The 16,181-nt window shown below is 35.5% G+C and overlaps 1 protein-coding gene across 1 annotated transcript in view; it reads right to left on the minus strand.

The window, feature by feature from the left end:
- Ncapg (non-SMC condensin I complex subunit G) overlaps positions 1-16,168 on the minus strand; it is a 40,042-nt gene extending 23,874 nt beyond the window's left edge. Inside the window, exons 1-9 of the mRNA XM_020170178.2 lie at positions 15,824-16,168; positions 14,675-14,884; positions 13,978-14,206; positions 10,834-10,979; positions 10,471-10,555; positions 9,357-9,549; positions 8,746-8,895; positions 5,072-5,212; positions 222-345 (exon numbers count right to left, since the gene is read on the minus strand). Of these exons, the coding sequence (XP_020025767.2) occupies positions 222-345; positions 5,072-5,212; positions 8,746-8,895; positions 9,357-9,549; positions 10,471-10,555; positions 10,834-10,979; positions 13,978-14,206; positions 14,675-14,884; positions 15,824-15,934 (1,389 nt within the window). The 5' untranslated portion in view covers positions 15,935-16,168. The remainder of the gene's footprint in view (positions 1-221; positions 346-5,071; positions 5,213-8,745; positions 8,896-9,356; positions 9,550-10,470; positions 10,556-10,833; positions 10,980-13,977; positions 14,207-14,674; positions 14,885-15,823) is intronic.
- Between the last annotated feature and the right edge of the window lie 13 nt (positions 16,169-16,181).

Below are 16,181 nucleotides of genomic sequence, written 5' to 3' on the forward strand. Positions count from 1 at the left end.
TTTTCAAAATGTGTGTATGCATGTGTGTCTGTGTGTCTGTGTGTCTGTGTCAGAGAGAGAGAGAGAGAGAGAGAAAGAGACTTGATTTTTAAAAATTTGAAAATCTTTAAAACAAAACTAAAGCAAAGGCAAACCAAAGGTTTTAAAGAGAAATTAAGACAATCTTCAATGTCACTGACCCAAACCTCTTACCCTCATCAAAAATGTGGAAAAATACTTACAATTTGTGTTCTCTTATTATCATCTACAATGATGTGGAGTAGTCTCTCAACAAGAAAAGAAACTAGGGCTATTGGAGTTGTGGGTAGAGTGAGAGTCTCCTGCAAAACAGCCAGCAGTCGTTTCCTGCAGTCAAAAAGATCTATTTAAACTTAATATCACTTTGACAGAATACTTTTTATCCCTAACATTTCCCTTACTCTGCGGATTTACATTTGACTCCATTTCTTACATTTATGTTTCACTATAGGTACAAAAATCCCTATGGATAGGGCACCCATTCTTGGTACATCCTCCCCCTCAAATCTGGGGGCTCTACTCTCCTACTTTATACTTTTCAATAAACTGTCCTGCTTTACTTACCAAAAAAAAAAAAAAAATCACTATGTACAGATGTTAGGCTAAAAAATTCATAAACTATCCTCTGATCTTTAAAATCAACATGATAAGATGACAAAATACTAGAGATGAATCAATCTTTTAAATATTACTACTACTAAAACTCCCCGAAATAAATACAAAGATTTTTAACCAAAACACTGAACTGTCACTGATTCATTCTAAAACAATTGCACTAGGATATATACACACAGACAGACACCCCTATATCACCATGTACCACACAATACTGTTTCAGTCAGCCTGACATGGTGGCACACACCTATAATCACAGCACTTGAAGGGCCAGCAGGAGAACTGAGTTTAAACAACCTGGCTACATAATGAGTTACAGGCCAGTCTTGGGAACAGGGCAAGACCCTGTCTCAAAATACAGATGTTTCAGTCAATGACAGACTGCACATATGCTGGCGGTTGCATAAGGGTTATAACGATGATGGAAAATATCTAATGCCTAATGACGCAGTGGCCAAAGTGATGCAGGAGTCTGACAAATTACTCTGATGATGATGGTATAAACAAACCTACTGCATTGCCAATGATAAAAGGCATAGGACCTAAAAATGTGTAGTACAAAATATTTAATAATAAGTATATATTTACATACTACACTTGATCATTTCTTTAGAATGAACTTTTACATATTAAAAGAAAAGCTTACTGTAAAGCAATATACCATATTATGTTGGAAGCAGTCTTATTATGTCTTGTGTTTATAATCTCCTGATTGTACCAAGAAGGCACATCAATGAATGACCTCTACAAGGAAAACTATAAAAAGACTGAAAGATCCCAAATCAATGACCTAATGTTACATCTCAAACTCCGAGAAAAACAAGAACAAGCAAATCCCAAAACAAATAGAAGAAATACTAAAAATAAGAGCTGAAATCAACTAAATAGAAACCAAAAAAACCATACAAAGAATTAATGAAACAAAAAGTTGGTTCTTTGAAAAAATAAACAAGATCGAAAGACCTCTGGCAAACCTGACTAAAATGAGGAGCCAAAAAACCCAAATTAGTAGAATCAGGAATGCAAAAGGGGAGATAACAACAAACACCATGGAAGTCCAGGAAATCATCAGAGACTACTTTGAGAACCTATATTCAAATAAATTTGAAAATCTTAAAGAAATGGACAGATTTCAAGATACATATGACCATCCAAAACTGAACCAAGAGGAAATTAATCACCTTGAATAGATCTATAACACAAAATGAAATTGAAGCAGCAATCAACAGTCTCCCCAAAAAGAAAAGTCCAGGACCTGATAGATTCTCTGCTGAATTCTATCAGACCTTTAAAGAAGAACTGATACCAACCCTCCTTAAACTGTTCCACAAAATAGAAAGGGAAGGAAAACTGCCAAACACATTTTATGAAGCCAGTATTACACTTATCCCAAAACCAGGCAAAGACACCTCCAAAAAGGAGAACTATAGGCCAATCTCCTTAATGAACATTGACTCAAAAATCCTCAACAAAATAATGGCAAACCAAATTCAACAACACATCAAAAAGATCATTCACCACGACCAAGTAGGCTTCATCCCAGGGATGCAGGGGTGGTTCAACATATGAAAATCAATAAATGTAATAAACCACATTAACAGAAGCAAAGACAAAAACCACTTGATCATCTCAATAGATGCAGAAAAAGCCTTTGATAAGATCCAACACCATTTCATGATAAAAGTTCTAAGAAAACTAGGAATAGAAGGAAAGTACCTCAACATTATAAAAGCTATATATGACAAACCTACAGCCAGCATTATACTTAATGGAGAAAAACTGAAACCATTCCCTCTAAAATCAGGAACCAGACAAGGATGCCCACTATCCCCACTCCTATTCAACATAGTACTGGAATTACTAGCCAGAGCAATTAGGCAAGAAGGAATAAAAGGAATACAAATAGGTAAAGATACTGTCAAAATATTCCTATTTGCAGATGACATGATCCTATACCTTAAAGACCCAAAAAACTCTACTCAGAAGCTTCTAGACATCATCAATAGCTATAGCAAGGTAGCAGGATATAAAATCAACATAGAAAAATCATTAGCATTTCTATACACTAACAATGAGCAAACTGAAAAAGAATGTATGAAAATAATTCCAATTACAATAGCCTCAAAAAAAATCAAATACCTAGGTGTAAACCTAACAAAAGATGTGAAAGACCTCTACAAGGAAAACTATAAACTTCTGAAGAAAGAGATTGAGGAAGACTACAGAAAGTGGAGAGATCTCCCATGCTCATGGATTGGTAGAATCAACATAGTAAAAATGTCGATACTCCCAAAAGTAATCTACATGTTTAATGCAATTCCCATCAAAATTCCAATGACATTCATTAAAGAGACTGAGAAATCTACACAAGAGGCCACGAATAGCCAAGGCAATACTCAGTCAAAAGAACAATGCTGGAGGTATCACAATACCTGACTTCAAACTATATTACAAAGCAATAATGATAAAAACAGCATGGTACTGGCACAAAAACAGACATGAAGACCAGTGGAACAGAATAGAGGACCCAGATATGAAGCCACACAACTATAACCAACTTGTCTTTGACAAAGGAGCTAAAAATATACGATGGAGAAAAAGCAGCCTCTTCAACAAAAACTGCTGGGAAAACTGGTTAGCAGTCTGCAAAAAACTGAAACTAGATTCATGTATATCACCCTATACCAATATTAACTCAAAATGGATCAAGGATCTTAATATCAGACCCCAAACTCTAAAGTTGATACAGGAAAGAGTAGGAAATACTCTGGAGTTAGTAGGTATAGGTAAGAACTTTCTCAACGAAACCCCAGCAGCACAGCAACTAAGAGATAGCATAGATAAATGGGACCTCATAAAACTAAAAAGCTTCTGTTCACCAAAAGAAATGGTCTCTAAACTGAAGAGAACACCCACAGAGTGGGAGAAAATATTTGCCAGCTACACATCAGACAAAGGACTGATAACCAGAATATATAGGGAACTTAAAAAACTAAATTCTCCCAAAACTAATGAACCAATAAAGAAATGGGCAAGTGAACTAAACAGAACTTTCTCAAAAGAAGAAATTCAAATGGTCAAAAAAAAATCTATGAAAAAATGCCCCCCATCTCTAGCAATAAAGGAAATGCAAATTAAAACCACACTAAGATTCCGCCTCACCCCTGTTAGAATAGCCATCATTAGCAACACCACCACCAACAGGTGTTGGCGAGGATGGGGGAAAAAGGTGGGAATGTAAACTAGTACAACCACTCTGGTAAAAAGTTTGGAGGCTACTTAAAAAGCTAGACATTGATCTACCATTTGATCCAGCAATACCACTCTTGGGGATATACTCAAAAGACTGTGACACAGGTTACTCCAGAGGCACCTGCACACCCATGTTTATTGCGGCACTATTCACAATAGCCAAGTTATGGAAACAGCCAAGATTCCCCACCACTGATGAATGGATCAAGAAAATGTGGTATCTATACACAATGAATTTTATGCAGGCATGAAGAACGAAATGTTATCATTTGCTGGTAAATGGATGGAATTGGAGAACATCATTCTGAGTGAGGTTAGCCTGGCCCAAAAGACCAAAAATCGTATATTCTCCCTCATATGTGGACATTAGATCAAGGGCAAACACAACAAGGGGATTGGACTTTGAGCACATGATAAAAGCGAGAGCACACAAGGGAGGGGTGAGGATAGGTAAGACACCTAAAAAATTAGCTAGCATTTGTTGCCCTTAAGGCAGAGAAACTAAAGCAGATACCTTAAAAGCAACTGAGGCCAACAGGAAAAGGGTACCAGGAACTAGAGAAAAGATTAGATCAAAAAGAATTAACCTAGAAGGTAACACACACACACAGGAAATTAATGTGAGTCAACTCCCTGTATAGCTATCCTTATGTCAACCAGCAAAAACCCTTGTTCCTTCCTATTATTGCTTATACTCTCTCTTCAACAAAATTAGAAATAAGGGCAAAATAGTTTTTGCTGGGTATTGAGGGGGTCGGGGGAAGAGGGAGGGGGTGGAGTGGGTGGTAAGGGAGGTGGTGGGGGCAGGGGGGAGAAATGACCCAAGCCTTGTATGCACATATGAATAATAAAACAATAAAAAAAATAAAGAAAAGAAGGCTCATCAAGCAATTGAACTATGCCATCTAGGCTTGTGTAAATACACACTGTGATGCTTGCACACCAACAAAATCACCTAACAACACATATCTCGGGTTTCTTAGAATGTGTACTATTGCTAAATAACATATAATTGTGTAAGTGTGTGTACAGATGGAAATATACATAAAACGAAAGGGAAAAGAAAACTTTTTATAGTACCTTCAAGAGCTAGGGTAGATATATTTAATCATATTACAACACAGCTATATTTAAATAAAGGAAATTAGAAGAACACACCAGAACAAGTGTTAACATTTAGACACACCTTCCTCCTTCTTCGCTGGTATCCAAAGACTTGATAATTAGAATCAACTGCTGACCTATGAACTCTTTTGTCATCAAGTTTTCAATGTAGGAAAAATCGCTTCTCTGTTCTTCATTAACTACTGGAATACTCTGGATGTAACTAAAACGAGAATTAATACAATAGACTCTGTTAAGAAATACAAAATAATTTCCACCTTTATGTCAGAAAAAGATCGTTTTGAATTCATATTAGTCCAATGCATAGATGTTTATATCACGTAATAATAACCCGGTCTAGAGAGTAAATTCTATGCTATTGTAATGAACTTTAGTAAACATATTAATGAATCAAAAGAATTTGGAAAATGTACTTTCATTAGTGATTCAATTTTCTACAGAAAATTTTCAAAAGATGCATCTTTTGTCTCTGAAATTTATAACTACTTCAATGTCACTTACATTTTCCCAATTATAAATTTCTACATCTCTTGTGCAAAAATCCAATTAGTCATAAAGATCTCATCTTTCCTCGTGCAATTATCATTCTTTTGTTTAAAATAATAGTGGTAGTAACAATAATAATACACAGTAATCCATTAATACAATGGTTTTTTTAAATGAGAAAAATATGGACAGTTTCACAAACTTGCATTATCCTTTCTTATTTCACCCATCTTTCTTCTTCTTTAAAGAAGGTGCTGCTAAACAGCACCATAAACTATCTTTTATTCTTACGATCAAAGGCTAAATGAAAACCTCTTTCAACCCTTACACCAAGATAATATTCAGTAGTCTACCACAAAGGTCTCCTTTTTTTGTGCAGAACCAATTAATAAATAAATAAAACTACATAAAAGCAAAATTAAGAGTTTAAGCTTCAACAATGAGGTGTCTTTTAGGTTAGAACATACAATACTGCCTTGGTGAAAAAGCTGCCATTTAAAAATGTTTACAAAAATCAAATTATAGAAATAGTAGACTACAGAATGAACAGATTCTTGTCTGTTATAAAAATGAGAACCAAGGGTAAAGAAAAGTTTATAAATCTCTGGTTTTGAGATTAGGACCTTTAAGACATTAGTTACCCTTTAATTACTGCAAGAAACTTGTAAAACAAGATGAGTGATCATTATTGAAAATTAATAGATCAGAACAGGTATTGTTTTCTGACAGGCTTTAAAAAAAATGTGTGTCAGTGACTCACACCTGTAATCCTAAATACTGACGAGGCTGAGATTGGAAAGATCATAGTTTGAGGCCAGCCCAGGAAAATAGTCCATGAGACTCCCATTTTCAAAATAACCAGAACAAAATGGACTGGAGGTGTGGTTCAATTGGTAGAGCTCCTGCTTTGTAAGCATAAGTTCAAACCTCAGTTCCACCAAATAAGCAAAACAAAACAAAAAAACTTTCCTTTAGTTTTGTACTCCTTTTTGTATTAATTCTCCACCCCATTATTAGCACAATGTATATCATCATGACTGAGGGTATTTTTGAGGAAAAGTCAAATAGCTGTTTCATTAATAGATTAAAAATCATCAACTGCACAAATACAATTTAAAACAGATGTATTAATTTTAATTACCATGAAATCTTCTTAGTAACCATTTTTAAAGCTTTTCATTATTATGAAGAGGCTATTAAGTCTTCTTTTAAAGATTTTAAACAATATGTACATTTAGGGTAACTTCCTATAAGTTTTATTGCTATATAAAAAAGAGCTTTTAAAAAGACTTTCCATAATAGTTATGGATATCATTTCAATGAAATGATAATCCTCATTTATAGCCCTCTGCTCTGTTTCTGTACCTCACTGAGGTAATCCTATCTAATGATGCTGCTCCCAAAAGAAAGTTATTCTAAAGTATTCTTTCAACAATGATTAAAATATTTTTAAAGTTTTCATCTTTGTAAGTGAAGAAAGTTAATTAAGTTACTTGTTTCGAAACTCACAGACTAATAAAGGAAATATAAAGGCTGACATCTTAGAACGAGTCCTTGAGGAACGGCTGCCCCCATTTAAATAATTAACATTTCTTCATATTTTCTTGTATTTTCCCTATATTCTAAAAGCTTATTTTTATATTAACCCATTTTATTAAACACTGCCTTAAACTCATTCCAGTTTCAACATGGCCCAAATAGTATTATAAGGAGTAATTACATATCAAAATCTGAAATAACAACCATTCTCTAATAAGATTAGAGTCACATGTTTTTCATGATATTAACATGGGCTCAAGCTGTAAGTTTCCATACTGGCTCACTCTGGAGATATTTATCCTGGATTCAGGATTTTGCATGGAAAATTCAAAAACATTCACAGCTTTGCTCCCTAACTTATATGTGGGACTATAATAAACAAAAGCAGAGAACTATATTTCACACAAAGAAAAAATCAAGCTCACAGTATACATTATTTGGAAGCCTTTCAAAATATGCACTAAAAGCATAAAACCAAAAATCTATACACTGATATCTATCAAAATATATTATATAAAATATAACCTTTAGCCCAGCAGTTCTACTTCTGGGAATTGAACCCCACAAAATCTGAAATGTACAAGGAAATTTACACAGCTTTCTTCTTAATCAGTGAACACTGGAAACAACTGTAAATGTCCACCAACAAAGGAATGAATTAAGTTACCACTATCCTATGGAACAATAAACTTTTGTTAAGACTAATACATTTGCATGCACCAACATACATTGATTTCATATATCAACAGTTGAAAAGAACGGTATGTATGGTATGCTATATTTTTAAAAAGAAACCTCTGCATACAATTAAAACTGTGTACATAAATGCAGAGAAAAATTGGAGAGTGAACACCACAAATTGTAAGATGATGGATGGAACTGGGGAAGCAAAAGATAAAAAGGGGAACTCCATGCTTTTATTCTATGAGCTTCTGTATTTGAATTTTTATAAGCATGCATATTTTACTAATGTAATTTTATAGTGAAATAAGTAGAAACTACAGTAATCCAAATAATTTAAGAAAAAAAAGGTATTTTGAAAAAAAAATACTTTAAAACAAAAAGCCACACAATTTTTAATATAAAACTGGCCATCAAAATCCACACTGTGAATCTGAAACTACAGCTCATACACCAAATCTAATGTGTTTTTATACAGCTTGTAAGAATAATTTTACATTTTAATGGTCATTAAAATTAAAAAAAATTGTTACACGAATATCAAATAAAATTCCAGATTTAGTGTCCACAACAGTCAATAAATAGAACTTACTAATTTACATATTGTGGCTGCTTTTGCGTTACTATGACAGAGTTGAGTCGTTGTGAAAGGAATGATATAGCTCACAATCCTAAAATATTTACTGTAAGGCCCACAGAAACTGTTTATCAATAAATTTCAAAAAGTACCAGTCATCTTCGTCAGCTTTATGGAGAAATGCTCATAATCATGTCTTAAAAAGTTTGAGGAAATAACATAAATACATTGATTAAACATACTGACTTTGTGTTCTTTCAGCATACTAATAAACACTGGATGTTCTTCAGAAACATTCAAGGTGCATTCCCATTTACCCCAACATGTCCAAAAAAGAAAGGGGGCAGTGGTTAGAGGGAACTTATTTCCAACCAAGCATGACTTTAACGATGGAAGTTGAAAGACCGACACAGCAACACAAGCACATTCCAAACCAAACAAACAATTTTTACCTCAGTAAATACTCTGCATACATTACAGGTTCCGGCAAAATCTGCTCTAAAAATTCTTCACCTTCATCTCCTTTTGATTTCAAATATTCACAAAGGGCACGCCAATACAAAGCAATTTCAGGAGTTAATGTTTCCACTGGAATCAATTTCCTTTATTTAAAAGGAAGGGAATAAGAGAAAGCATGACCTATCCAGTTAAAAAACAGAAGAATGGAAGTAAGAAGCAGATTTGATTTGTACCCACCATTCTTTTAATTACACTTATTATCCACACAAAAAGGAATGAAAAAAACTTCAATCCAAGAGAAAAAGAAGGAAAAGATTCAAAAAGTATGCATATAACAGGGATGTGATTTTGGATTTTCTTAAGGTAAGCTAATGCAAAAAACAAAGTAAAATAATGAAGTGGAAAGGGAAAAGAACATAGCTAAAGCAGATACTCTATGATAAAGTAATGAGTTCTCACACTAGGGAGGAAAAGCAAGAGAAAAAACATAAATCACAGTAAAGAAAAGAGGGATAGATCAAAGGCAACGATATAATCTGAAGTTACGGACAGGAAAAACTGATTTTAATTGCAGTTTATCAGCAGTACAATACAAATCATGTACCTGCCATCATTATCTTTACAGATTACCACAAGCTCATTGAGAGGAGTCATTGAAAATAAGGCATTGAGAACAGAGACTGCCACTTCAGAAGAATTTTCCACATCCAATCGATGAAGCAACTCCAAAATATTCCCTTCAGTGAAACGTAACCAGCTCTGGAGAAGATGCTTCTGCATTGCTTGTTTCACAGCATCTATTGAGTCATTTGAAACACAGGTAAACAAAAGCTCCCCCTAGCTTTTATTTCCTGTATCTTTGTCTATTCTAATTAACTTTTATTAGGTCAATATTAACATAAAGTTGATATTTAAAAATGGAGATTATAGGTAGAACAAAGCATACTAAAAGAAATAAATGTATAGTGATATTACAAAAGTCGAACAGGTTCAGCACCAAATACCCAACCACTACTGTAATCTATAAAAAAAAAACAAAAACAAAAACAATCTGCATTCCTTCTCACCGGGTTTCATGGGCATCAGAATATAAAATATTTATTATTTCACTTATTGCCTGATTTCAACTATTATGAGATAGCTGTTTGCAGTAGTGAATCATCACAAATAAATATTACTGAACTGACCCCATTCTCTAGTCAGTAGTCCTCTGACAATGATTTCAAACTCAAGTTGGTTTGCTTGCTACAGCAAAACTGAGCCATCCTGGCCTTCTCATGGGAGCTGGGAATTTAAAAACACATTCCTATAAGCAGTTTCTCTGATGTGACAGGTGCAGGGATGGGAGGATTAGACTGGTCTGACCATTCTTGTTTCTGATACACAGAAAACATTTATGTTTAAGTACACACACACAAGGACAATACTTTTTAAGAAAGAGAAAAGGCAAAGATAGTCCAACTTCTGACATGAATTAACTTCACAGAATTAAGAATAGTTTCTCTATCTTTAAAAAACAGGCAGGCTGAAATAATTCCTGCTCCTTCAAAATAACCAAGATCTTTAACCTTAGGAAAAGTTTTGTATATACTATAACAGGATAAATTCCACCAAGTTTATGAGAATGACAGCCTTACTCAATCTAATTTATAGTACTGTTTCCTAAACCTCAGTAAGTCTTTGAAATCTACTAAAGTTTACAAAGATGTATATCTTACCTGATCTGTCGTTAAGACCTTGTTGAAAGAGCATTACTCTCTGAGCAATGGACATAGCTCTCATATGAACCTTTTCAGCTACAATCTTAAAAAGATAATAATAAAAAATGGCTAGTAACTTCAATACAATGTATAGATTTTTTACCTAGTAAGACAGCACCCGTCTTAAAAGATTAATGAGAATCTCCAAAACTATTAGTATCTATAAATACATTTAATACAGTATGATTCCACTTAAATTACCTACTTTAGCCAAATAATCTTAGAGAAATCATTAGTATGCACTAAGTATTTTTCAAAAGCACCTTAAGAAAACAGCATGTCTTTGAACAATATGCCTATATAAGGTATTACACTTTTTACCTGATAAGCCAGCTTTCTGACATTTTCTTTTACATCTTTGGTGCGTTCTACAATTTTTGGCAAAGTCTTTGCTGATGGTGCAATACATGATAACACTGCACGCCTAACTTCTGGATTTGAATCATTTTCAATCAAAGTAGCATATGCTAAAAATAAAGTGATACATTTTAATACTAAAGAAATTCTTTAATACTAGTCATAAAATAACCCACATTTTGATATTCTTTAATGTTATGAAAATGACAGATACCATGTTTTTAGTCTTACACATTTACCTAAAAAATTTTTCCACCAATGGAGGGGGTGAATTCAAGTATGGTATATTTGATATAAGAACTTTTGTAAATGCTACAATGTGCCCCACCCAGTACAATAAAATAAAAAATACATAAATAAATAAAATGGGAAAAAAATATTTTCTACCAAGTTCCCAAGACCAGAATGAGAAATTAGTAAATGGGCAGAGAAGGAAGGCTCTAACAAAAAACAACTCAAAAGTTGTTGTCAAAAAAAAGTTTTTTATAGCAGGCAGTTTATTTTAAACCAATATAGTTTCATAAGGAGGTATTATTAGCATTATTACTATTACTACTATTATTATTATCAGCAGCAGCATTTGGCAGTACTGGGTATTGAACTCAAGACTTGGCTCTTGCTAGGCAAGCACTCTACTACTTGAGCGACATCCCTAGTTCTTTTGCTTTCAGTTTGTTTCTTGGATAGGGTCTCCTGCTTTTGCCCGGCCAACCTCAGACCTGGATACTCCTACTTCTACCTCCAAAGTACCTGAGATTACAGGCATACACCACCAAACAAGACTTGGTTTTGCCCAGGCTGGCCTCAAACCATGATCCTCCTATCTCTGCCACTAGAGTACCTGGGATTACAGCTTTTTTGATTTTTTAATGAGTGATAAAAAGAAACAATTTCTGATTTTACTCATAGAAACAAACTTATATTTAAATGTATTTATTAACCTGTATTTATGACATTGTCCACATCTTTCTTATCAAGTCCATGTTGAGTATCAAACATGTTTTATGCATATTTTATTACATGTATCATTTAACACCAAAACAGTATAACTACTACAAGCTACCAGAATTGATTAGAAAACTGGCAACAGAAGCAAAGAGAACAGTGAAACACAACAGTATCCAAAATATGGTTAGGCATATAAGGAAAACTAAAATATGAACATCCTTATAAAATATGAATATCCTTGTAACAGAGGAAGAGTAAGATTTTTTTAAGTGAGACAAAAAGTACAAATCATAATAGTACAGATTATAATTTTGACATTAGACTTCCTGTTCAACAAAAAGATACCCAAAAAAATGAAAGAATGAGCCATCAAGAGCAGGAAGAGATCTACATTTCATATAATCCAAGGATTTTTCAGAATAAAGAATTCCAATAAACCAATTAAATTTTTATTTTTATAATAAAAACCTAATAGAAAAATAGATAAAACACATTACATAAGCATCATAAATACATTCATGCATACATAATGATGCTTTGGTCAATGACAAACTGCATATATAATAGTAGCCTCATAAGATTATGATAGAGCAGAAAACTTCTATCACCTAGTGATGTTTTAGTGGTAATGTTACAGTCCAGTGCATTGCTTGTGCGTTTGTGTTGATGCTGATGTAAACAAACTTACCATACTGACAGTTACATAAAATACAAGTATGGCGCATACAATTATGTACAGTACATAATACTTGATAGTAAATGACTGTATTACTGATTTGTTATTCCCTATACCATTGTTTTGGACTTTACGCCTCCTACTTATGAAGTTTACTGAAAAACAGTGTACCATGTTATGCTGGCAGCAGCCTTAGGTATCTCATTTTCAATGGATCTCTTGATTTCACCAAGAAGCCACAATGAGTGATGAACTTGTACCATCCATACTTGTTCGAGAACACTCTGTGATGTTCTCAAAACAAAATCCACTAACAACACATTCCTCAAAATGAATCCCCATCCTTATGCAATGCATGACCGTATAATTGACTGTTCAATGCATGAAAAGATGGGTTGGATGTACTATATACATACTACCAGACTTTTTAATCTGATAACACTAAACACTAGAGAGGATATGGATCAATGAACACTTCCACCTCCCCTTACTGGGAATATTAATTGGTAAACCATTTGTAGAATACTTGTACCTTATCTAATAAAGTTGAAGCCACATATATCCTAAGAAGTCTACCTCTAAGTATAAACCCTACAAAAACCATTTAACCTATGACCAGGAACCATTTATTAGAAAATTGCTAACAGTGTTTTTAAAAGCAAAATAACTGAAAACAACTAGAGGGCCCATTAACATTAAAAATGATAATCTTTTGGCTGGGCACAGTGGCTTACCCCTGTAATATCAGCTACTTGGGAGGTGGAGATCAGGAGAACTGCAGTTTGAAGCCAGCCTGGGCAAAAAAGTTAGTGAGATCCCATTTCAACCAATAAGCTGAGCATGGTAGCCCAGCTTAAGCTGTCATCCCAGCTTCGAGGGAGGCATAGATAGAAGGATCATGTCTGGCTGGCCAGGACAAAAAACAGTGAGACCCTATTCTAAAAATCACTAAAGAAAAACAGGTCTGGAGGTATGGCTGAAGTGGTAGTGTGCCTGCCTAGCAACTGCAAAGTCCTGAGTTCAAACCCCAGTACTTCCAAAATAATAATAATAAACTGTTAACTTCATACATCAGAATGCTATAATGTAACAAAAAAAGTATCATCATGGATGAATGCTAGAATTAGAAATAATTTTGAGGAAAAAGTCAAAAACGTATAGAATGATTCACACAAAATGACAGGCAAAAGTTTAACATTAAGATAGACATGTGATTAAGTTATTTAATTAAAATTTCATTTTAAAAAATAAGGGAATAATTAACTCAAAATTCAGGATAATACTAACCTCTAAGGGAGAAGGCTATAACTGGGGAGAGCAGGGTAAGCCTCAAAGATACTGATAATAATCTTTTTTTAAATTGTTGGATGGCTGCTACTGGGATATATACTCTGCCATATTATATAGTTGATGATAAACAAAATTCACCTACTGAGAAGTTAAAATCAACAAGACTGAAACAAGATTCAGGAAAAGACACATACCATTAACCACAGGGCATTCATCATCCTTGGGATCCTGGAGTCGAGAAAGAGCCAGTACTGCCTGTATTCTCACATTTGGAATCTTATCTTTCAATCTAGTAAGCATGGCTTCATTAATTCTATCAAACAAATCATCATCGATCTGAGCATTTTCCGGCATACTTCCCAGAAGCTTGTTTATGAGCTGGCACACTCTAAACCTGACTGCATTGCTGTTTGCTTCATGACACTACACAAAACAAGTCAGAAGTTATTCCTAGTTACATACCAATCCTAAATAGTCCATACCATTTTAACTCTAGATGGAATTTAAGAAGTGACAACAATAATCCATGACTTGCAGAGAAACTACAATGCATGTGCAACTAAATACACTTTTATACAGTCTCAAAAAATCTGAAAAAAGTATTTACTAAATTACAAAAGCATATTCCTCTTTGTAGGAACTCTTCACTTTTAAACTAGAACTCATTTTAAAACAAACATGGGAGAACTGTTTTAAATGGGTTATTAAAAAATGAATGCTGGAATTACTTTAAAAGTCCACCTTTTTATATTAATAACAGTTAAGCTACCCTATAAAAAGACAAGACTCGTTCACAGATCTTTTTTCAATCACCAGGTATCTGTCTAAAATACACATACTTTATGGTCAAACCTTCCACAATGCTCCCCAAAGTGCTAGTATTCATAGTACCTTTAAGAGAAAAGTAAGCAAATAATTTAAAATGCCACCATCTTCTTCCTCCTCCTCCTCCTCATCTTTCACATCCGATTGGTGAAATGATGTAACAAACTTTGCTGCAAATTCTATCACTCTTTCCACAGCTGGCTCACGCTTGTAGACCACCATGGCATATTTAAGATAGTGAACGAACTCCTCCTGAAAAACTGTTTTGTCATCCACCTGAGAGACAAAAGAAACTCCTCATAAACTGCACTGACAAAAAATTCCTTTATTCCCAACATTACCTTCCTACTGCTGCAAGCACTAGCCATAAATCAGACACATTAAGCTCTTTATTTAGCAAACTTCCAATTATCAAAACCGAATAAATCTGCAAACGTTTCTCCAGCCTATGATTTGCACCTCTCAAAAAGCACACAGCTTGAATTTTGATTTTTTCCCAAATACCCGTGAACGCTCAATATGCGTTTATCAGTGTAGTACAAACACACTTTTTCATGAATAATTCAAAACCAACACTGCTTTTTGTATGCTTTCATATTTAGGTCTATCACCAGCAATTTCTTTTTTGGTATAACATGCTATCCCATTACAGTAATTTAATTTCTCTCGGACTCCAAAGTACTATCTCATCTCCAAATTCATTGTCCCATCCTCCCTACGAATAGGACGGACCAGAGCCTAATGATTACTTGGACACTTGGTGACTGGGTTCAATTTAAGCGAGGTTGAGGCTGGATAACAAGATTGGCCTTTCTGCTGTGAGCAGGGACCGAAGGTGACACTTGGTGCCTGGGTCGCTGCTCGTAAACATTGCTCTGAAGTTCAACGTCGGACGAAGGATGAACTGTCCACAGCGGCCCAGGGACCGAAGGGATGGTCAAGGTTGGTGCAGAAAAGCAAAGGAGCGGCTCTGGGGAACCACGCCCTGTGATCCGAGCATTGACATGGGCCCGGGGGACCTCGGGCAGGTCGCCTGGTCACCGTTAACTTTGGGTCTCTTTGAAGCGGATGGTGAAGGTGAACAAGGTTGGAGGCAAAGTGCGCTCAGTCCCAAGGGCCACCAGAGACCCCAGGGGAAGGCTGGGCGGGGCCGGGGGCGGCGCCGAGGCCGGGGACCTGGACCTGGACCTGGACGGGGAGCAGCGCGGCGCTTACCGTGCCGTAGGTGCGGCTCAGCGCCACCACCAGCTTCGCCTGGTTTTGGTGCGGCTGCTGCGCCAGCTGAAAAGCCTCCTTAACGGACAGCAGCCTCTTCTCGGCTCCCATGGCGTCGGGACGAGCACTTCCCGCGCTGCGTGGCACCTGACCGACAGCCCCAAGCCCCACTTCGCAGATTTCTCGGACTTCTTCCTGCCCGCAGGCCTCAAAGCGTCCAAGGCGCGCTTACCGCCGGAGCTTTCAAATAATTCCCGCGGGAGGAGGAAATACCGCGAGACTTCCACGAGAGGTGGGGAAGCGGGAAGCCGTGAGTACACGCCCATCAAACCCCGTGTCTTGTGCGCATGCGCCTAGC

Source organism: Castor canadensis, chromosome 9 (assembly GCF_047511655.1).
Source record: "Castor canadensis chromosome 9, mCasCan1.hap1v2, whole genome shotgun sequence".
In the NCBI taxonomy this organism is placed as follows: domain Eukaryota; kingdom Metazoa; phylum Chordata; class Mammalia; order Rodentia; family Castoridae; genus Castor; species Castor canadensis.